Here is a 21454-nt window from a genome sequence, read left to right as displayed (position 1 = left end):
GTGTGTGTTCATTGTGATGTGAGAACCTATCACTAACCTGAAGTTCTCTTTTGATTTCATCATCTTGTCTTTTATTTTTTTCAAAATTCACCTATGTACATCTATAGGACCCTTCTCGTGTTGGTGCGGCAGCCAATCCTCTCTTAGGCGACAATCAATTAGATACTGTGATCTCTCGGCGAGATGGTGGATCGGGCACGGCAAAGGATTTGAATAAAGTCCACGGCAGAGCCACCGCCATCAAGGGTGAACGAAACTTATTACAAGCATATAAGGAGATCAGCGCAATGTGCGATTCTATCTCGTTATCGAAATTGGTCAGCGATACAGCCAAACAACTTTATAAACGAGTCGAAGACGAAAAACTATTGAGAGGTAAAACCAGTGACGCCATCATCGCTGCCTGCATCTTCATTGCTTGTCGACAGGAAAAAGTGGGCCGTACGTTCCGTGAAATTTGTGCATTGACGAGAGTGCCCAAGAAGGAGATTGGACGATGTTACAAGGCTTTGCAGAACAAATTACAAACCGATACAGCGGTGATGAACAGTGAAGATTTGATGTCTCGATTCTGTTCGAATCTCAACCTTCCTGCGTATGTGCAAAAAGCCGGTGTCGACCTCGTCAAACGGGCCAAGGATTTGGGTACTTTGGCTGGCAAATCGCCCATTTCCGTCGCGGCAGCCTGCATTTATCTCATCTCATTCTTATTTCGATATCCAAAAAGTACAAAAGACATTGCTCATATCGCCGGTGTCTCTGAAGTCACCATCAAGAGTGCATATCGTCAATTGTTTGGGGAACGAACAAAGTTGATCGACTTGGACTCTCTTAAAGGTAAACCCAACACGGAAGGTCTAACCTTTGACGACCTTCCTTTGCCGTAAAACCATCTCGATGTTCCTGTGGGGCCCATCGTGACAAATGCTTTCACACAACCCACCTCAAAAAAAAAAAGAAGAAAAAATTATACACAACATTACATACACTTCACTCATACATTCTCTTTATTCATCTTGTTGTTCTACAAGATGTTGAACATTACATTTATCATTTTCTCTTTCTTTTCTTGGGTCTCTTTGTTCGTCAGTGGTATTGTATAAAATAATTGAATAAAATTGTAACTGCCTTGCATCACTGGTGTATCATTGCCATAGCACATTATGCTGCATCTTTCATGAAATTTTTGCCTTGCTTGTTTGCTTTCATTCCTATCTGCATTTTCCATCCTCCTTAACTAAGGGGCCCATGGTGTCCATTTTTGAAACATCAGCTGTTTACCCAAGAGGATTGACATCGTTTTTTGCTGTTTATGAACTCTTGGTTGGGGATGATTATTCATAGTATTGTGTTTTGATCGCGGAAGAACGGAAGAAGAGACATCGTCACTAGGATCATGAGTGGAGTGGCCAATTGTGACAATTTGTCAAATAGAAGAAGAACCTGTCAAACCTCCTTCGTTCCTGATCTCCAAGGCCTGAATCTATTCAACCGTGCGCGCAGAAACGTGTGTAAGAGCACGGACAGATGTAGGGACGTTTTATTTTCCCTGGGATTTCTAATCTTTCTCTACGCGTGCGCTTCTCCTGTCAAGGGGGTATTTGGGGCTTTCTGTTATTGGGGGGAGAGGCAGCGGAACTCACGTCACAATCCACGTGATGCTCCACCTTATAGCACCTCTGGCACTATGCTGCCCTAAGGCAAAAAACTATGGCATCTCCATTCCTGTCGTTTCTGGCCATCATACCGGCAGCTTTGTCTGCCTTCTTTGTATTTTGGCATAGACGTACCTATGGCCAATTACCCATTCACACCGCTGATGTCGCTTACCAGCGAGACCAGTACCGCGACGTACTAGACTGGGATAAATATGCATTGTCCATTGAAGGCAAGCCTACCATGATATTCAGTGGGGAGTTTCACTACTGGCGTCTTCCAGATAGAACTCGATGGGAAACCGTACTCAAGCAATACAAGTCGGCGGGTCTGAATACCATTCGTATCTATTTTCATTGGGGATACCATTCACCGGCCGAAGACGTGTATCATTTTGATGGAAATCGCGACATTGAATTCCTCTTGAGCTTGTGTGAAAAACTCGGCATCTATGTGCTCGCTGCACCTGGTCCTTACATTTGCGCAGAAACAAATGGCGGTGGCTACCCGGCGTGGTTGGTTGCCAAACGACATCTCCGCATTCGGCATAACATGGCTATGCTGTGGAGAAGCTACGATGACGAATTCGCCATGTACGAAGTCGAGTGGTATCAGCAATTGCTTCCTATTATTGCTCGCCATCAAATTACCAACAAATCCAAAGGTTGTGTCATCGGAGTTCAAATCGACAATGAATTGTTCGAAGTCATGCATGGCTTACTGCCGGTTGGTTTGCATGATCAAATGCGCATCTTGGCTAAAGGTGCAAGAGATGCCGGAGTCACGGTTCCTTTGTTCACCAACGATGGTTTTGAAGAAGGTGGTTGGATCCCTCGCACCACCTTTGCACGAACGGGTATGCCTCATCGTGATCAAACAAAGGGCTTTGGTATTGACTGGTATGGCTTTGACAAATATGTTGGTAAGTATCGCCGTTATTGGTTTATATGTATAAGAGTAGTGATGAAAACATGTTCAAATACACTGGTTCACATCTAAACTTATATCCACACTTTTCTCACTTCCACTATTGCCTTCAGTCTTCGCTCCATCAAGTTCTCCAAAAAGTTGGCTCATTGATGATGGTCAAGGCGCTGGTGAATGGTCAGACTGGGATCCTCGCACCGTCAAGAATTCCGTTGATAAACTTGAGAAGACTGTCAGAGGATTCGGTGGTGGTGCAGCTGAGGTTCGTTGGTACTCTTTATGATTTCCCCCAAAAAATACTGTATATGCTAACCCTCCCCCCCCCACTAGACACCAATGTTTATCCCAGAATTGCAAGGCGGTTGGTTCAATCACTACCTCCTTAACCACACTTATGACGAAATATACGACTTTTTCGGTGAAAATTACACCAAACTGATCCTAGACAGCATGCTAGCCCAAGGCATAACCATGAATAGCATTTACATGTTTTATGGTGGTACCAATTGGGGCATGTTAGGCGACCCGTAAGTTATTGTTTTCAATGCACTGCCTAACACTACACCATCTCATGCCTTTACCCCCAAACAGTGACGTCTACACAAGTTACGATTACTCGGCCTGTATCAGAGAGTACGGTTACATGTCTTCACGCCTTCGAGCTGTCCGACAAACTGCATTATTTGCTAGATCATTTGGCGTTTATTTTGCAAAGACGGATCGTGTCAAGGTGCCTAATATTACTCTATCGATACCCGATGTCCTGAATGCCCAACGCATCACTGCACCCCAAGAAGCTGACCAGCAGGTAGAATTCAGCTTTTTGCGCAACTTTGATCCGAAGAAGCGGGATACTTTCCAAGTGCAAGTGCCGTTTGTCTCCTCCAATAACCAATCTACTACACTTGCTCTTGGCTGCCAGCTACCCTATAAGCAGACCATGACAGCAGTTGGAAACTATGTGGCGGCTAATGGAGCTCGCCTCATCTTGTCAACCTTACCCATCCTTACCCGAATAGTAAACGCTCAAGATGAGGTGTGGATTGTGGCTGGCAACACCATCGGCGAGATTGCCTTCGATAACACTCAAGAAGATCTGGAGTTCACCGGCAACATGCGTCACTCTGTAAGAGACCAAGGCTCAGCTGTTGTTATTGGTTTTGGCGAGCATCAAGGATGGACAAAGGTGTCAAAGGCTGGCAAGAGCATGTACATTGTTTCTCTCGCCCCAAGTGATGTCGCTACTTTGTATGCTGATTTCCATGACCCTTATTGGCATCAAACCGAATCCACATCTCAACCTACAATTGTGACGTGGGGCTCTGATGGTGCATTCTACAACCGTGCAGAGGGCAAACTCGAGTTTAGCCACAATGATCAAGAATCTGATTTGCACGTTCTCTCGTTTGACAAGATGTCCCTCGCTTCGGCTCAAGACAAATACAACGTTCCATTTATTTATCACCACTCTTTGAATCACGTCAACAAAGACGATACTACGTTGCAAATCGCCTTGACCAACTGGGAGTTCCGCTCCACTGATTTCGAAAACTTGCCTTGGTCTGGGCTTGTTCCTCACGGCAAAGAAAAGGTTTCCTGGGATGCTTTAGATCACTTGTACACCAGCGGCCACATTCTGTACCGAACCACGTTCAAAGCTGAGCAGGGCAAAAATGTGACTCTTTCTGTCAATGCACGTAACCGAGCTACTATCATTCTCAATGGTAAGATTGTTGGCGGCCACACAACGTACTCTCGCCAACTGTTCATGCCTGGAGCCAAAATTGGCCCTGACCCATGGTTTTTGGGAACCCAAAAGTACACCTTACCCAGCGCAGCGTTGAACGGAGACAACGACCTTGTCATTGCCATCGACAGCTTTGGATTATGTAGACAAGCATTCATCATGAACGACATTCGTAATCCACGAGGAGTTATCTCTGCCAAACTTGGTGGTCTAAATGCTGCCGCCAAAAAGGAAGCTGACGAAGGATGGAAGATCACGGGTGTCGATGTACAACAGCTTAGCAACCAATATGATACCACTGGCTGGCCCGACGAACGAAGCAAAAATCATCCTTGGGAAGCTTTGAATGTGGTAGAGGAACTCACTGCCCATCCTGTTTCCACATTCAAGGTGTATGCCGCTGACGGCCCACGATGGATTCGATTTTCCTTTGACTATGATCACCCTCTAGAGGTCCATGCTCCGCTCCGACTTCACCTTGACGGCGGCTTTACTGCTATTGTCATTTTGAATGACGTGGTGATTGCGCGCTACTATGGCAATGGCGACGGACCACAGCATGACTTTTATCTCATGGATGGCTTTATCAAACCTCAAGGCAACCAGATTGAAATGCTCGTGTATACTTGGAACGACGTAGACGACGCACAGGCTTTTATCTCCGGATGGCCCGTCATGCCTGGAAGCGGTAATTTGATGAAGCCCTTCGCCAAGCGTGTTCCTGACTGGAAAGTGCATTCTTCGCATTTGATTCTGTAGTAGGAGACATTAACTCGATATAAAGCAGCAAAATAAACAATCAATAGAAAGCTGGATAAATTTTTGTTGCAGAAAATGTCTCACAACGTTTCATTTTATTTCTCATTCATTTTCCCAAATTCGCAGACTCTTCCTTTTGTTTCATTCATGACGATTATTTCCAAAAACCAGCTTATCGAACGAATAGAGCACTCACAGAGCAGTCAATTGACGCCTATGCCCCTCACATCTGCCTTGTGCAAGTCGCTAGGTGTGCCCTTTGTCACCCAACAGAGAGACGAGTACGTGCTTTAATTTGCCTCCAAACACCGCTGACAAGGAAAATAATTTGACACACCGTGCATCTCATCCTAGCGTCGCAAAAGGCTTACAGACGAGCTGTGCGTCCATAGCAACACGACCTACCGCCTACTGGACCTCACTTGCTGTGCTTGACGTAGGCTTTTTCGACTGTTTGAATCTCTCCTTTCTTTACGCTTGAATTCACCCCCAACGACTTTATTCCAGTGCTCTAATACTATTGTGCTGGGATCGGCTGGTGCCGAAGATAACCTTCACTTTTACAAAGACCAAAGCTTAGATGATGCACTTGCGTATCCTCGCTTTCAGGTATGGATGGATGAGCTAAAGTTTGACAATTATGTAATACTGATAAACGCGGTCGGTGTTAGAATATCCCGTCGGATAAGTTTTCCGACCCGGTGCATTCATTGGCGAGCTATGAGGAAACGGTACTCATTGGCTCCAACCATGGTTTTGTAAAGATGCTGGATATTCATGGCATGGCGAACGATACGCAAACCATTTCCCCGCGGCAGGTAGCCCAATACGTCCCTCCAGGAAGCAATGTAGGTATGAGGGCTTTGTAAAACTTTCTCTTCTGCTGTCAAACTTAAACCATGGGCTAGTATGACCCTTTAGCTACACCGGGTATCCCAATTGCCAACAGCCACGTCAAAGCCGTTCAGTTTTCTAGAAGATACACGTTCAATCCAGACGAATGCTACCCTGTCAATACACTCAAGTTTTTCATGGTCGTTGGTTCCGCCATGCATATCTGGGATGTTGAACATCAGGCAGAACCAATTTATTCAAGAAAGGTGAGGTTAAAAGAAAGCGTTTGGCGTAGGAAGCTCCCCCCCCCGCACCATAGGACTCAATGGTACTTTATTTACATTGCTCTAGTTTGGACCCTACCCTCTTAACAATGGCCATTGGTCGCCACATGCTCCGTACAGCTTGGTTGCAACAGCTAGTACCGATGGAAGTGTGAATATCATTGACAGCCGAATTTCTCCATCTTCAGCTCCAGCATGGACATCGACACCTCGCGCTCATCGGCCCAGTGTGCGGGATGTCAAGTTCAGCCCTATCATTCCATACTGGATGGCAAGTGCAGGTAAGACACAAGTGGAACTAGATGGAGTGACAGGATACTTACATGCTTTGCTTGCAAAGACGATGATGGTGTAACCCAGATATGGGATATTCGGTTTTCGCATGCCGTGGCCGAAATAGACGGCCATCGCAAACCTGTTAACTCGGTAAGGGGTCGTTTTATGGACGGAGAATTAGACTGTGTACTGGCTAAATCTGCTCTAATGTAGTTGGCGTGGGGTAATATGCATCCGGAAATTATATGCACTGCATCGTCCGATCAGACATTCAAAATGTGGTCGCTCACGCCAGGCTCTCTTCCTGTGCACAATGCGTACAACAGTTTTGTCGATGTGGAAGACGAGTATTCGCCAAAATTCATTTGCAGTGGAGCTGAGGGCATTGGACAGTGGTCAAGCAAAGACTCCAGTCTTCTGTTTGTAGGCGAATTCAGAGATCCATGCCTCAGTCCTGTTGTTCACAGTAAGTGATCCAATCGATAGCGAGATCCCCAAGAAGGAGAGTGGTATGATTAAACACTCTTATTTCACCCTAGTCCGACCGTCACAGCATTGGCGAAACTTGTACTATTGCATTACCTGCAACGGCCAGCTCAGTGCACTGAATGTTCGACGAAACACAAGAGAAGATATTGTCCCTCATCGGTAAGTGCCTTGTTCACTTTACGACACCAAATGCTCATTCCAGTGAAAAAATTAATTCTGGAGATTGCAGTTACGATATTGAAAAGGACCCTATGGCTTTTGATATTGAGAAAGATGTATTTGGGCGAGAGATAGGTAAAGCACTTGAGAACCTGGATCTCCTGAAATCCACACCGAATCCGGATGAAAGGTAAATAGCCATGGTAACTTGCAGACCCGATGCTTTTACTGAATGAAACTTTGCTGGTCAGGACTCTCGCCATCATTCGCGATCTGGAGGAAATTATGACGTTCACGCCGCCTATTGACCCCAGTACATGGGAACTTGGCTCGTTGCCAAAGCTAGACAAACATCAGTCTCGACTGTGGAGTATAAACGATATTCAACAGGCTGGGTTAGAGACATACGAAGCGGAACTCACCCACTGGACAAGATATATGCCACCTGGCCTCACTCGGTCCTATTTAGACCAGGTAAGAACGCTACATCCCATCGAGATCGGTTTCCCTCCACTGACTCCTCCCTTGGTTTTTTTTTTCCAGCACCTGCCCAAGTCACTCGTCAAAGTCGTTACAGAGATCCATGATAGTCCTCCTCAACCGATAGAGGAGGCGATGGCATCCGAAAACTCTTCCCTGTTCGAGTCCGTGTTCGAGGAACCGCTGGTAAGCTATCCTACTGCCACTACGTTTTTCAGCGCCAGCAGTCAGGTGGACCCTACCGATAGCAAACCTCCAAAACCAAAACATCACTGGAAGCCAGCTCTCAGCTCCATCCGCCGTACCATGTCACTCAATAGACGAAGCAACAAGGTGGAGTCTAGATCTGCTTCTGAGGACGACACGTCCACCCTTATATCTCGCAAATCAACCAGGCGACATGGGTTATACTAGAAGTGGTGAAAGGAAACGCCCCTATGTATACCTACCTAAACCGCTGTTTTGTAATTTTTCCTTGGTTGTACATGTATAAAATCGGTTTATTGTTGGACCCCAAAGTAAAAAAAAATATATAATTATGAAATCAGAGAAACCGCCAAGGTTGGGTTGTTGTTCTTACAACTTCACGCCAAAGCTGTAAATGGTCTTGCCCTTGTACTGCTCACCAGGAGTCAACAAGACACTAGGGCGCCAGTTTTCGTGGTTGGGAGCATCGGGGTTACGAGAGGTCTCAAGACAGAAACCAGAGAATGGGCCGATGCCAGGAGCATTGTTCTGAGACTTCTTGCCGGTAAAGACGTTCTCAGCAATTCCCTTACCAGTGTAGAACTGGAATCCAGGTTCAGTGGTGGCCATGCTCAAAGTGATACCGGTTTGAGGGGCATGGGCCACGAAGACGTCCTTTTGCATGGGCAGACCGGTGGTATCGAGAACAAAGGTGTCGTGGATCACGTAGGGATGATCGTAACCACCGCCTTGAACATCATTGACACGCGATCCAATGGTCTTACCGGCGTTGGATCCAGTAAAGTCCATAGGGTTAACATCAGCCACTGGGATGACCTTACCGGTGGGCAAACAGTTATCGTCGACCTCAAGGAAGCCCTTAACGCCGTTCATGGTGACCTCAGTGTCAAGAATCTTAGGGTCAAGTTCAACACCAGCCAAGTTGAAGTAGGTGTGGTTGGTCAAGTTGAGAACGGTAGACTTGTCCGTCACAGCTTCATATTCCACCTCAAGCTCATTGGCATCGGTGACGGTGTAGGTAACATACGTGGTCAATTTTCCGGGATACCCTTCCTCACCGTCCTCAGAAACATAGGTGAGACGAATGGCGGCTGGGGACTCGGACACAACCTCCACATCCCAAATCTTCTTATCAAAGCCCTTGATACCTCCATGCAAAGCGTTGGGAGTGTTGTTAATGGGGACCTGGTATTCCTCTCCATCGATGGTGAACTTGCCTAGACCGATTCTTTGGATAATCACCCCAGTTTTAGAGTTTTACTCATGCCGTTTCTTACACCCTACTGCGCCTCTTACCTGTTTGCATAACGACCGACCAAAGCTCCAAAGAAGGGGTTGGCAGAGTTCAAGTAGCCCTCGTAGTTATCGAAACCAAGCACAACGTCTCTGATATGACCCGACTTGTCTGGGGTAAGGATATGGGTAATGGTACCGCCATAGTTCAAGACCATGACGGCCAAGGTCTTTTGCTGGTTGATCAAAGTATATTGATCAACGCCAGCCTCGGCGGATAGACTAATCTTTGTAACAGGCATAGTGAGAAGTGAAGGAAAAGGGTGAAGAGAGACGGAGCTCCCATGGAACGGTATGCCATGGTTTAGTGTGACCGCTAGTGAGATCCGCCCGCTTGACCCCCGCTTTGGTTAAGTAAGCAAACCAGATACTGGCCTATTAATTTTTTTTCAATAGCACACATACCGAAATCTCATACCTATGCAATAAAATCACTATAACCGTGCTGTATGTTCCCTATGATCCAGCGCAAGATCTCAATGGATCTATGCAAAACGGTGTGTGGAGGCGGAAAATGACTGGGAAATTTTCCCCGTATGACAACAGTCAGGCCTTGGCCACCCTTATTTGGCACCTTGAATTTCCCGGTTGGCTGGCTGACCACGTCGTTGACTCAATTCTGGGCTCTTTACATCAACCACTGGGTGGCAAACTGTGACTGCCCACACCTCCTGCGTTTAAATGAGCAGCGTTGCATGAACTCCTTTCTTTGATATGTTTTGATTAGATGTCATCGTTGACCACAACAGGTAGCGTTTAATGAAAGAGATGTTGAGTAGGAACGAAGATGAAGAGAGAGGTAAAAGATTTGGCCGCCCGACGCGAGCGAGCAAGGCAAAATTCAGCACCACTGGTAGGCAGATCGTCTCTAACAGGATACGATGCCTCCTAACACGACCAAACAGATGAACAACACTGTCCCATTCTGATACGACTTGCTAGGCCCATATTGAGTAAAGGGGATAGAAGGCAGAGAAGCTTAAGGCTGCAAGGATACCCACCTGAGACGCGTACATACCCAGCATTGTATAAAAGCCTAGGGATATGGTCCTGATATACCGTCGGATCCTGCAACATCGGATTCATCTCAGGCAAAGAAGCTCTTCATAGATTAATGTTTCATCTGGAAATGCATTCACTGGAGATCATCTTTAGCGGACTGTGTTACGCAGCGTCTGCTTGAGGAGTTGGAATATGATGTCAGACCCCTTTGAAAAAACTTTCTTTAGCTTCTTTTTCCGCACTTGTTAATTGGTCGAAAATATAGCCAATGAAGTTGGAAAAAGTAGTACTGTCAAAATTTTGTTTGCTTTCATGATGCTGCATGGCAAGGGTCTCACCAAAGAGGTAATGTGGCGTAGAAGGCGATCATGGACTCCTGCAACGTATTCACTACAAGGGTGATCAAACGATGGATTGGATCGATGGCACTTTGGCGTATATAGCAAAGGCACGTGTGAACATGAGCAAGCTTGGTAACTGTAGGATCGAGATGCAAGCTTGTTTCTAAGCCAGCTTAATTAACAGTATCCGGTTATTCAAAGAACAGCATAGGTCGACGCGCGATTCTGCTGCCATTGACAAAATAGCGCTAACCACCCTCTTGACGGCATTGTTGAATAGCCAATTCTGCACTATCTTTCGGCTCCTGAAAAACTCATTTTAGTATCATAATTCGATAACGTCAGAAAGTTCATGGCTGGCTGGCCACTGCACTGCACAATGGTGTAGACTCACGGTGGTCGATCGATCGCCTTGATGTAGGGACAACCTTCGTTGGTATTCAATTTTTTTAATTGCGTGTAACTGTCTAGCGTACCTACCTTATGAAGGCAAGCGTCACGAAGTCCTTTAGTGCCCCGAGTCGGAGCGACGCTATGCTACTCATCGGACCCACTTCTTTTTTTAATTTTTTTTTTTCCCTTTAATAAAGCTTATAGGCTATTGACCACTTCTTGTCTTTTTTCTTCTCCACTTGACGTTCCTGGCCTACCATGTCTCATTCAGAAACGGGAACGCCGCCGTCCTTCGGTAAGACTCGTGTTCAGTGAACTGGTGTGCCTCGCAGCCTACTAACCACCGCCGTAGAAGAAAAAGATGTTTATATCGATCCGAAAAGTCTCACACATCATTCGGATAAATCCAACAGTGACATTGTAGAAAGGTACACAGATGATGAAAAACGACTCCATTTGGATGACCTCAACCGGCACACCGACGAGGAAGAAGATCCTTACACTCACGGTGATCCGACTGAATTGAAGGAAGCTGATATTCAAGACGATCATATCGATACGGATGTTGAACCACAAACTCGAGAGCAATTCGATTGGGACATTGTGGACGATGACGACAGTCTTCTGGAAGAGAACAAGCCAACTGAATCAAAAATAGGCAACAGCCGCTTGTTCCAGTGCTTGGCATCCAACTCATCCTCCATCGCTTGGTCACTCAATATCGTTTTTGGCTTAATCGTCATTGGTGTTGCCATCATTATCCACGTCGTATACGACGACTTGGAAAAGCCGGATGCATCCGTCGGACTATCTAATATTGCCTTGAGCTTGGAGCTCTGGTTCACATGGCTCGCCTTCATGTGGGTTATATCGGTTGCCATGCACTTTTTTGTTGAAGTCATTCCCTGGTGTATCAAAACCCTGTTCAAAATCATTATGCCCAGCAAGACCGAGATTACTCGCATGCGACTGGCTGTAAGTTGCACGAATTCACCATCCCATATACGTCATACCCTTCTTTCAATATCATTAATTCACCTCTCTTCACAGTACTACAATGCCCTTCGAACGTATATCAAGCTGATTCTGATCTGGGCATGGGGCTGGGGAGCTTGGGCTTTCCTGAGAGTCTTCCCCAATAACTTAACAAGGTCTGATCGACAAGCCTCCTTTGGTTACACCGGTACCTTTCAAGTTATTTGGCAGTGCTGTTTCTTTTTGGCACTGATGGTCTTTATTGAAAAGTTTATTTTACAATTGATTGGTCAGTAGGCAAGCTTTTTCCTAACCTTCTAAACCATCCCAAGTACTGATCCACATCTGTCTTCAGTGACCGCTTTCCATCGCAAGGCCTACAGCACTCGAATTGCCCACAACGACCATGCTTTGACTGTCCTGGATCGACTCAAGAAGGGCAAGCGACGATTCAACTATGGAAAAGGACGCCGAACCAAATCCAGCTCCAACACCAACAGTGCCCGTCCATCGCTGGAAAACAGTCAACGAGATAGCATTAGTGGTGACGATATGGGGACTTTGCCTATCGATGAGAAAAAACGTACAAACCGAAAGCTCAAGCGGAATGGCGATGAAAAGTCCAATGTACGTTTTGCTAGAAACGATACTCGCATCCCCATGCCAGACGAGAAGATGAAGGACGAAACCCCAGCTTACCTTGGACGACCCAGCATGCCCTCCAGACCATCCTCCAATGACTTTTTCTCCACCTTGACTCAAAAGCTGAAGGGTCTCAAGGCCAATGAAGACTCTCCGCGTCAACAGAATGACCGTCCCACCATAAGTCGTCTGTCTTCACGAAGCAGCACGTTCGACTCGGCGAAAACGCTTGTGCACGGAGGAAAAGATACGGCGCTGGCCATTCCTAATCTGATCAAAAACGGGTTTAATATCAAGTCGGTCTACAATACCATTTTGCCGCCATCCGGAACGTCTCAACAGCAAGCCAAAGATCTTGCCAGGCAGATCTACGCCAGCTTGAAACCAGCTGGCGCGGATCGAGATTACTTGGTGGAAGCCGATCTGTACAGTCACTTCCGCACCAAGGAAGAAGCAGCTAAAGCGTTCCAACTCTTTGACAAGGACGGCAATGGCGACATTTCCCGGCGCGAATTGCGTAATGGTTGCATTCGCATTTACAAAGAACGCAAACTCCTATCGGCGTCCATGAGAGACTTGTCTCAAGCTTCTGGTAAACTCGACGTGATTCTCCTGACCATTGCTGCCATCATCTGGGCTGTCATTGTCTGTGCTTCGTTCGGTATCAACGTTGGTACCTCGCTGATGCCTTTGTGGACCATGTTTGTTGCTGTCAGTTTCATCTTTGGTAACAGCGCAAAAGACATGTTTGAAAGTATCATTTTCATTTTCGTGACCGTGAGTTTTATCCCCATTTCTTTTCACTGTGCCCATACTTGATCTGACGTTTGCTCCTTCTAGCATCCTTATGACATCGGCGATCGTGTCTTCATCGGTACGGAAAACTGGCAAGTGAAGAGCATGGGGTTGCTTATTACCACATTCCTGTAAGTTGCATTGACAAGCCGTTACACAGCTTGCTGTATCCAACATGATCCATGTCACTAACGTCTATGTAACAGTAAATGGGATGGTACCACCGTCTATGTAAAGAACTCAGTTCTGGCTCCTCTATATATTTTCAATGTCTCTCGTTCTGGCCCTATGGGCGAGACAGTGGGTAAGATATTGTTTTTAACTACTATGGTCATCGAATGCCAAATACTCATGCATATTGTTCCCTTAGACATTCATTTGCACTTCAGAACACCAGCTTGGAAGATTGATTCGCTGCGCGATCATATGCAAGAGTGGTACAATACCGAAGGCAAAGGTTTTACTTATAACAGCCATGGTATGAATATCATCACGTTTGATCAGCTCAACAAGATCACAGCAACCATCTACATGGAGCATAAGCAAAATTGGTCTGATAGTGGAAAGCGCTGGGCGTCAAGAAATGCGTACATGATGAAACTGAAGGAAGTCTTGGAGACTTTGGAGATCAGCTACACTCTGCCACCCATGCCAGTGGCCACTCGCAACGATGCTCCTGACGAAATTTATAACTTTGGCAACAAGACTGGATATGGTATGGAAGGCCTTGCCTCCGGCGGCAGTAGCGACAGCACCCATTACCGTAGAGGTTATAGGTACTCTGAAAAAGGCCAAGATGGTATGCTTGGTGGGGGTGGCTCGACTGCAGCTGGAGGATCCAACGACGCTGCCCCTGGTCCAGCTGCTGCCCTTGTTTTTGCTTCGCAAATGTAGAAGCCCACCACCTCGTTCTTGGTCGCTCGTGTATACCCTTCAATTAGACTTATCTGGACTGTTTTCAAACAGAAATACATACTCTTTTTTAGTTTTTTTGGAATGTTTGCTCCACATTCTATACCCATCGGTGTATATATACTCTTCTTAACTTATGTATTGTAACTTGAGGCCTTGTTGTAAATTGGCAGATAAGCCAGACGCTCTTTCTGATGAAGATCATGTTTCTCATTAAAAGTGCTATTATATCCTACGTACAGGTTGGATTGTGTTCTGAAACCTAGCATAATATCGCCTGTCATTTATCAGTGATCGCTAGTTTTGACTACAATAACATGGAAATGGGAGGATGTGAGACTTCTTCTAAAATACCCGAGTTTCAGAAAACGTCAGTGCTTTGAAAGAGGTCCGTGTGCCGCCCATGGTTGCCTCACGCGGGCGGAAAAAATTTGAACAGTAGTGTTGTGATCTCCTGGCCCGGAAATTTCTAAACACAAATTAAACGAACACACCCTATATATATATACTTCACGTATCCAGGTACAGTATTCTCTAACCAAAGAAACCAAGATGATGCATTTCACGCTTCTAGGTAACTTGTGCTCTTCGTGCACAGCATACGTTGGAACGATGTCCCAGGCTAACTTGCATTTGATTAGGTTTGGTCCTTGCTGGATCAGTAGTAGCAAAAAACGTTACTTATAACGTCGTTACTCTGGATCCAACCGTGAACAGAATGTGCGTCTCGATCGATGATGCCGTGTATCTCCTTTCAAAATCCCGGGCCTCTCCGTTACTGTATACTGGCCAAGGTCCCATGGGGTCTTCATACAAATACTGCGTTGTCGATCATGAAAACAGGGTTTCTGAGAGTGAAGAATTCTCTCGTCCTGGTACGATCAAGGGCAACTCCACTATGAATGAAATTTACAAAAGAACCCAAACCGTGCATGACATTCCCAAGCTTCCAACGCTCTGGAAATATAACTACCAAGATAGCCTTAATCCGCTACTGCATCCCGACGGTCACATTGCTACTATCCACTTTCAGTCGACGAAGAATGCCGCGGTAGCTCTCCACTCCAACGTTACCGAAGACGTTAAAGTTCTTGGAAATCTGACGTTTATAAGGTAAGGTGATGTCAAAATACACAATGGACCAACGCCGAGCGAAATTAAAAAAAAAAATCTCCTTTTTTAGCCACAACGACGTTCAATTTATCAAAGAAGCGCAGATTAAGCTCTCGGGCCGATCATCCAGAATGTGGGCCAAGCAGTCGTACAACATTAAAGTGAAAGGCAAAAAAGAGGACCTTTACGGTCTTAAAAAGTTCAAATTGCGAGCTGAGCCAAATGATCCAACTTATATGCGAGAAAAGCTGTACTACGACATCCTCAGAAAGAGCGCCTCCGTCCCCGCCCGAGGAACTTCCTGGGTTCGGTAAGAAAATGCTAGGTGATTTTAGAATAACCCTTCCAATAGCATGGTACTCAATGAAATTTTTTCACAGTGTCATCATGGATAACACGCCCATTGGACTCTTCTTGATGGCGGATCAGCTAGATAAGCATTGGCTCAAAGCTGCCTTCAATGGCGACAATGATGATAGCACTACCGGTGTGCTCTACATGGGCAATTATGTTCTCCAGAACAGCACAGCCAAAAAGCAATATACATCGGATTTGTCGTATTTGGGAGATGATCCGCTTTCCTATGGAGTCAATGACGCCTACTTGTTGAAAGCTAAATCGTCCGACAAAGAAAATAAGGACTTTACCAGGCTGGCGGAATTCACCAAGCAAATTGCCGACTCCAAAGGACTCTCTGCCAAAGCATGGAAGAACATCATGGATGTCGACGTATTTCTCATAAAGTAAGTTAAATCAGTTTGGGTTGGGTGTATCCAATGATCTAATGTGGGTTGCCCGACTTTTCCAGCATGGCCATAGAGTTCTTGCAAGGCCATATGGATGGATACCAAAACAATCAAAACAATTACTATGTCTATGATCACAATGGCAAGTGGACCTGGCTCTCCAATGACGTGGACTATGTCATGGGCAACTCTATTGGTAATCAAACCAAGCTCTGGACCGGCGACTACACTCAGTTTGGTGACATGTCAAAACGGCCACTCATGAAAGCGATCTTGGCTGTACCCGAGTTCCGTACTGCGTATGAACAATGTATTACTCGACTTGTGAACCAATTGTACAACCTGGATATTCTAGGACCAAGAATCGATGCTCACCAGGCGATGCTTTCTGAAGACGTCGCATGGGACCACAGCTTACCAAAAATGATCAATGAGGTATCCAACCCTGGTTTGGAAGGAATCGAAAAGATCCAAGACTATGTATCAAAGCTGACAAAGATGGACGCTGAGATTGATGTTAAGGATTACCATGAACGATTGCATTCTCCCAATTTAACCTTTGAGCAGGCTATCAATGGTGTCACCGGTCACTCTACTCTCTACGGACTAAAGCAATGGATTACAAACAAGGCAGAGAATATCAAGCAGTCCCTGCATATTTCTTAAGGAGAAAAATCTCCCCAAATGTTGTCATGACCGACAAAGATTACCACCACATTACTTCACATCCTTCCTTCTGCTTGTTCTATGTTTACCAAACGCCATTTATTTCCCAAGAAAAACAATAAAGTATCATAAGAATACTCTGTCTTGCCCATTGCTGATTAAATAAGAAGCAAATTTATGCCGACCAAGGAGGTCAAGAACCTTCTTGTAAAGTTTCTAGTTATAACCTCGACAACACATATTTCCAAGCGACATGTAAGACGTTTGGTCTGGCATAATGACTCCGGGGTTTCCGGCATGACAAATACAGAGGCGCTTTATTTTTGAAGGGAGTGCCTGATGACCCCTTCCTCTGATGAATGGATGTCGGATATTGGCTCATGCGTTACAGTTGGCGTTTCCATCAAGTGCACGTATACATGCGCTTCTTCTGTTTAAAAAGCGGGCTCTTGCATTTTTGCTCACTTATACGAGAAGCGGACTGGCCTATGAAACAAAGAATTTTTTTCTTTGCACTCTCATCTTGATTGACGCAGTATGTTTCAAGACCATGGAACGTACCATTTCCGGCGTTTCTAGCGTGACATTCCGTATTTGGACAAAATCAGGTCGGGTAAACCAAAAATCCAACACTAAAAAATTTCACATTATATAAACCCTAGCTGAAGACAACAATGGCGAGAGACGCTCGGCTACTTCTTCATGAAAGTCAAATTTTACTCAAGTCAGTATATATCTAATGCTAAGATCATCATTCACCATCATATACTGACCTATGGAATCTAGCGTTATTGCTGAGCTCCGGCGTGTTAGCCGCAAACTCGACATACAAGGTCGTAACACTCGACCCGAATTACACCAGATATGGAGTGACGATTGACAATACCACGTACCCTCTTAATCAATCACCCGAATCTCCATTGCTGTACACTGGACAAGCACCTTCGGGATCTCCGTACAGCTACTGTGTTCTTGATGCAGCCAACGCAGTAGTTCAGCAAGAGCTTGTTGCCAGACCCCCATTAGGTGGAAACGAATCCCTCAATGAAGTGTACAATAGAACCAACAACATTGTCGGCATTCCTGCGCTGCCTAAATTATGGGACGACGTCTACAAAACAGACGTATCTAACAGCCTGCATATAGACGGACAAATTGCCGTGATTCACATCCAGGGTAATGAAAGCGAGATTGAAGCGATACATAGTAACATCACTTCAGAAGAAAAAGTGGCTGGCAACATGACGGTTATCAGGTAAATTCATAGAAGTGGTCTTTGCTTTTTCCAGCATCACAATGCTCACACATTGTTTTAGTCCCAGTGGTATCAAGTTTGTAAAGGACATCAAGTTCGACTTGGCGGGAAGATCGTCACGCATGTGGCCAAAGCAATCCTATACAATCAATGTCAAGAAGGGTGGAGACCTTGACGGGCTTACCAAGTTCAAATTGCGTTCTTCAGCAACTGACCCCACCTTCATGCGAGAAAAGTTGTACTATGACATGCTCCGACTCAGCGCAGGGCTTCCAGCGAACGGTGCATCTTGGGCTAGGTATGTGAATCAGATGGGTTGACATATCATCGTATTGGGCACGCGCTTATACTGCCTTTCTCTTTAGAGTTATATTCAACAACAGACCTGCTGGCTTTTTCCTCTTCGTTGATCAGCCTGATAAAAAGTGGTTGGACGCAACCTACAATGGAAAAGACGACGGTTCTGACACTGGAATCCTTTACATGGGCAACTACGGAGCTCCTAGTCTCGATAGCCCCGTATTCCTCATCTCTGATCTCTCTTATCTTGGCGACAACCAAACCATCTACGGTGTAAATGAAACGTATAAAATCAAAGAAAAGTCATCTGACAAAAAGGACGAAGACTTCACTAAGCTCGCTGAATTTACAAAGAGCATTCAGAACTCTACAGAATGGAATGTCACCCAGTGGAATGACTTTATGGACGTAGACTTGTTTTTGAAACAGTAGGTACCTTTTTTTTCATGAATCTCTGAACCAGACAATTGACTAATCGTATGACAGTATGGCATTTGAGTTTTTCCAAGGACATATGGACGGCTATCTGAACAATGCCAATAACTATTTGTTGTATGATAACCATAAGCGTTGGACTTGGCTCTCTTCTGACCTTGATTTCACAATGGGCAACTTTGGATCCAACCAGACGGCTTTGTCAACGGGAGACTATAGGCAATATGCCAATACGACACGACCTCTTCTGAAGTCTGTACTGGCTGTGCCGCAATTTAACACAACTTACAGGGAATATGTCACCAAGATTGAACAGGAGCTGTATCATCTTGATGTTCTTGGACCAAGAATCGATGGTTTCAAGACGTTCATCGAAGAAGACGTCAATTGGGATGCCACCGTGGAGAAATTAAGCAAAGGCATTACAGCCAATACGAGCCAGATCGGTGATATTCCTCTTCCCTCTCTCTCCCAAATTCCCGCTGGCACTGTCACCGCGCCCGGAGGTGGAATTGCTTTTGACGTTTTAGCCTTTTCTGCTCGAATGAGCTCCACCAATATCACCTTCGACGCTGCTGTCAACGGAGAAACTAATTACACCACTCTCTATGGACTCAAGCAATGGATTGAAAATAAGTCTTTCAACGCCAACCAGTCTCTGTCTGCCAACTAAGGATCAATTTAGCACATGATTCAATTTTGGCTTTCGCTTCATTATATTGTATCTGTTTGTATTTCACCCTCTTGTATCGTTTAGAACTACTGTCAAGTACTCTATAGAAGTAGTGTAGTTAACTTATAGACGGAGATAGACGGTTTTCTACCGTATCATGACTGTTTCCAGATTAAAACTGTGAAGTTTTGTTTTTTAAGATTTGAAATCGCCAGGTGTCTGTTCGCATAAAGCCCTATTTTACTACACCTCAACACCGGGAACGCATGACCAGCTATCTGCAACCAAATCTGCCTTGAAAGGTTATTCCTTTTAGCTCTCGATAAGGTTATATAAAATGTGGATTAAGTAAAACCCGCAGGCATTGACGTTGATAATCGCAATGTTAAACTTGGCTGACATTGGCGTGCGCAATTCACATAAGTGGAGACAAGCGGCTTGTAGCTAGGATTGAGGCGAACCAAGCTTGGCAACAGGCGCCTAGTCACAACTTTTAGCCAGCCTTGTATGATATGTGAACGCGCTATAAGAACAGCAGATCACAAATATGTTTTATTCTCATAAACACATAGTTTGAAGTAGATTAATGTCTATCTGGCTTGCCATTGATGGCCGCCGCCCTCTATGAGAAAACAATCGTTTGGTCGGGAGTTCTAGAAGACAGCTAGTGGCGAATAGAATGTTCTCTGCCTCGAGAAAGTGTGGCGCGCATCTGATCTTACTGCTTGACTGGTCCCCAGAACAATCTTTTTAAGCCCGTAACAAAAAATAAAGGGGAAGGCACACTACACGATTGGTTGCATTTTTAAGGCATCATGAAATGCCTTGTTAGCCTTCACATTAATGATTTTTTACATGATATTTACGGAACATCATGGTACTGTACCTAGGAAAAACCTCTCGTCCCTCGGATATCAATGAATTATAGGCATCATGCAGAACTGTGTGATTTGAATATCTTTTGAGTGGTCATCTTGAGAGACTTCTTTATAATTGTAACACGCCCGAGCTGGTAGTGGACTTGCAAACTTGGGCCCATGGATATTAAAAATGAAAATGCCGGCAACGGAGGATAAGGATCAGGCCATGCCGTTTGTGGTAGCCTATCTTTTCATGCCCAATTTAAAATGCATGACAACAACCAAACAGTCAGGAAACAATTCGCCAATCCTCTTCTGCGACGCTGCATTAGATACACTCGGCATAGTAGCTGGTCAATTAAGGTTCCTTTCGGTACATGTGTAAAATTAAATAAGGGAGGCAATTCAAAGCCCAATACACCGCACCGCATCGCATGACAACGTAAGGATAGGTAGGCCTTGGTTCGAGTGGTATAGAACGGCAGAAACCCAAGGCATTGGGGCATCTTCACCTCGATGGCTAAAGAAGGTTTGAGAAAGGCTAATGGTTTTGTTTAGAAACGGGGTATCTCTGCAACGCCTATTGATCTCAGCACCTAGCAACGCTCTAGTAACTGAGGCATTTTAGAAAGGTATGACATCCCTCCTTTTCTGCCTTGATAAACTGAATTTATCGACCATATTGAATAAACTAGTTTTTCAAGTCCTTAAAATCCATTTGGTAGTGACACTAGCTTTCACTGGGCAATTCTTTACCCAAATATTCTTTGCTCCCTTAAATTACATCATCATAATTTGGGTGTAGCCGCAATTCAACCACTGTCGATCCCCAAGAAGGGTTTCTCGAAAAAAAAATAAGGTGCCAATGCTATGTTTCAAAAATAAAATGCTTGTGTTTGCGTGTACTGGGTGTTATACCGCAGTATCTTCATAAGCACATGAGTTCCGATAGACAGAATTCGCAAGGCAACAAGTTTTATAGCATCAACGTCATCGTACTCTTGTTCTGTACCGTATGACCGCCCTCAATTTCTCCCAAAATCTTCCATGATGCCCGTCCATTTTCAACTTCTAGAATTTGTTTAGTTTTCTCTTTGCATATGATGTGTATGTATGTGGCAAATTCAGAACGAACACAGCACGAAGTAAAGTAACAAGACTCTTGATATGCCCATGATTGACAAAGTAGAATTGATTACATCTGGATTTTCCGAAATGCAAAGTGTTGTCTAGAA

At 45.1% G+C, this 21454-nt stretch overlaps 8 protein-coding genes across 8 annotated transcripts; 7 read left to right on the top strand and 1 right to left on the bottom strand.

The window, feature by feature from the left end:
• Nucleotides 1-42: 42 nt before the first annotated feature.
• Nucleotides 43-956, top strand: K450DRAFT_262228 (uncharacterized protein). The gene has a single exon (XM_051592444.1). It carries the CDS (start codon nt 288-290, stop codon nt 885-887), a length of 600 nt encoding a protein of 199 aa, XP_051440365.1. The 5' UTR covers nt 43-287; the 3' UTR covers nt 888-956.
• Nucleotides 957-1678: 722 nt separating this feature from the next.
• Nucleotides 1679-5208, top strand: K450DRAFT_262224 (uncharacterized protein). The gene is made up of 4 exons (XM_051592443.1): nt 1679-2572; nt 2685-2845; nt 2914-3110; nt 3175-5208. The coding sequence occupies exons 1-4, from the start codon at nt 1711-1713 to the stop codon at nt 5087-5089; spliced, it is 3135 nt and encodes a 1044-aa protein (XP_051440364.1). The 5' UTR covers nt 1679-1710; the 3' UTR covers nt 5090-5208.
• Nucleotide 5209: 1 nt separating this feature from the next.
• On the top strand, nt 5210-6681 carry K450DRAFT_262219 (uncharacterized protein). The gene is made up of 6 exons (XM_051592442.1): nt 5210-5370; nt 5444-5525; nt 5597-5698; nt 5761-5937; nt 5998-6189; nt 6275-6681. Exons 1-6 carry the CDS (start codon nt 5237-5239, stop codon nt 6560-6562), a joined length of 975 nt encoding a protein of 324 aa, XP_051440363.1. The 5' UTR covers nt 5210-5236; the 3' UTR covers nt 6563-6681.
• K450DRAFT_262214 (uncharacterized protein) lies at nt 6497-8240 on the top strand. Its single transcript, XM_051592441.1, has 6 exons — nt 6497-6633; nt 6697-6949; nt 7023-7131; nt 7202-7321; nt 7383-7605; nt 7675-8240. Exons 2-6 carry the CDS (start codon nt 6712-6714, stop codon nt 8023-8025), a joined length of 1041 nt encoding a protein of 346 aa, XP_051440362.1. The 5' UTR covers nt 6497-6633; nt 6697-6711; the 3' UTR covers nt 8026-8240.
• K450DRAFT_262210 (uncharacterized protein) lies at nt 8107-9607 on the bottom strand. The gene is made up of 3 exons (XM_051592440.1): nt 9530-9607; nt 9115-9455; nt 8107-9046 (listed from the first exon to the last, which is right to left on the bottom strand). The coding sequence occupies exons 2-3, from the start codon at nt 9351-9353 to the stop codon at nt 8188-8190; spliced, it is 1098 nt and encodes a 365-aa protein (XP_051440361.1). The 5' UTR covers nt 9354-9455; nt 9530-9607; the 3' UTR covers nt 8107-8187.
• K450DRAFT_262209 (uncharacterized protein) lies at nt 9501-9912 on the top strand. Its single transcript, XM_051592439.1, has one exon. The coding sequence runs from the start codon at nt 9648-9650 to the stop codon at nt 9822-9824; it is 177 nt and encodes a 58-aa protein (XP_051440360.1). The 5' UTR covers nt 9501-9647; the 3' UTR covers nt 9825-9912.
• A 985-nt stretch (nt 9913-10897) lies between these two features.
• On the top strand, nt 10898-14465 carry K450DRAFT_262205 (uncharacterized protein). Its single transcript, XM_051592438.1, has 7 exons — nt 10898-11142; nt 11200-11822; nt 11898-12111; nt 12178-13241; nt 13305-13390; nt 13466-13563; nt 13630-14465. The coding sequence occupies exons 1-7, from the start codon at nt 11106-11108 to the stop codon at nt 14151-14153; spliced, it is 2646 nt and encodes an 881-aa protein (XP_051440359.1). The 5' UTR covers nt 10898-11105; the 3' UTR covers nt 14154-14465.
• A 258-nt stretch (nt 14466-14723) lies between these two features.
• K450DRAFT_303614 (uncharacterized protein) lies at nt 14724-16793 on the top strand (the record flags this gene model as incomplete). The annotated part of the gene is made up of 5 exons (XM_051593797.1): nt 14724-14745; nt 14813-15284; nt 15355-15594; nt 15665-16027; nt 16093-16793. 5 exons carry the CDS (start codon nt 14724-14726, stop codon nt 16694-16696), a joined length of 1701 nt encoding a protein of 566 aa, XP_051440358.1. The 3' UTR covers nt 16697-16793.
• Nucleotides 16794-21454: the final 4661 nt, after the last annotated feature.

The sequence above is a fragment of the Umbelopsis ramanniana genome (genome assembly GCF_025399195.1).
Source record: "Umbelopsis ramanniana AG unplaced genomic scaffold K450scaffold_94, whole genome shotgun sequence".
Taxonomy (NCBI): Eukaryota; Fungi; Mucoromycota; class Umbelopsidomycetes; order Umbelopsidales; family Umbelopsidaceae; genus Umbelopsis; species Umbelopsis ramanniana.
The sequence above is the reverse complement of the archived record's forward strand: the minus strand, read 5'-3'. Positions and strand labels throughout refer to the sequence as shown.

Bases quoted from the DNA above. Each gene is read 5' to 3' on its own strand.
- K450DRAFT_262210 (XM_051592440.1), bottom strand. From the start codon at position 9,353: ATGCCTGTTACAAAGATTAGTCTATCCGCCGAGGCTGGCGTTGATCAA. The intron at 9,047-9,114 runs GTAAGAGGCGCA...GATTATCCAAAG, and splicing joins GTCGGTCGTTATGCAAACAG to AATCGGTCTAGGCAAGTTCA.
- K450DRAFT_262214 (XM_051592441.1), top strand. From the start codon at position 6,712: ATGCATCCGGAAATTATATGCACTGCATCGTCCGATCAGACATTCAAA. The intron at 7,132-7,201 runs GTAAGTGCCTTG...TGGAGATTGCAG, and splicing joins GAAGATATTGTCCCTCATCG to TTACGATATTGAAAAGGACC. The intron at 7,322-7,382 runs GTAAATAGCCAT...TTTGCTGGTCAG, and splicing joins ACACCGAATCCGGATGAAAG to GACTCTCGCCATCATTCGCG.
- K450DRAFT_262219 (XM_051592442.1), top strand. From the start codon at position 5,237: ATGACGATTATTTCCAAAAACCAGCTTATCGAACGAATAGAGCACTCA. The intron at 5,699-5,760 runs GTATGGATGGAT...GGTCGGTGTTAG, and splicing joins TTGCGTATCCTCGCTTTCAG to AATATCCCGTCGGATAAGTT. The intron at 5,938-5,997 runs GTAGGTATGAGG...ACCATGGGCTAG, and splicing joins ACGTCCCTCCAGGAAGCAAT to TATGACCCTTTAGCTACACC.
- K450DRAFT_262228 (XM_051592444.1), top strand. From the start codon at position 288: ATGTGCGATTCTATCTCGTTATCGAAATTGGTCAGCGATACAGCCAAA.
- K450DRAFT_262205 (XM_051592438.1), top strand. From the start codon at position 11,106: ATGTCTCATTCAGAAACGGGAACGCCGCCGTCCTTCG. The intron at 13,242-13,304 runs GTGAGTTTTATC...TGCTCCTTCTAG, and splicing joins TCATTTTCATTTTCGTGACC to CATCCTTATGACATCGGCGA. The intron at 13,391-13,465 runs GTAAGTTGCATT...TCTATGTAACAG, and splicing joins TTGCTTATTACCACATTCCT to TAAATGGGATGGTACCACCG.
- K450DRAFT_262224 (XM_051592443.1), top strand. From the start codon at position 1,711: ATGGCATCTCCATTCCTGTCGTTTCTGGCCATCATACCGGCAGCTTTG. The intron at 2,573-2,684 runs ATGTTGGTAAGT...TCTCACTTCCAC, and splicing joins CTGGTATGGCTTTGACAAAT to TATTGCCTTCAGTCTTCGCT. The intron at 2,846-2,913 runs GTTCGTTGGTAC...CCCCCCCACTAG, and splicing joins TCGGTGGTGGTGCAGCTGAG to ACACCAATGTTTATCCCAGA.
- K450DRAFT_262209 (XM_051592439.1), top strand. From the start codon at position 9,648: ATGACAACAGTCAGGCCTTGGCCACCCTTATTTGGCACCTTGAATTTC.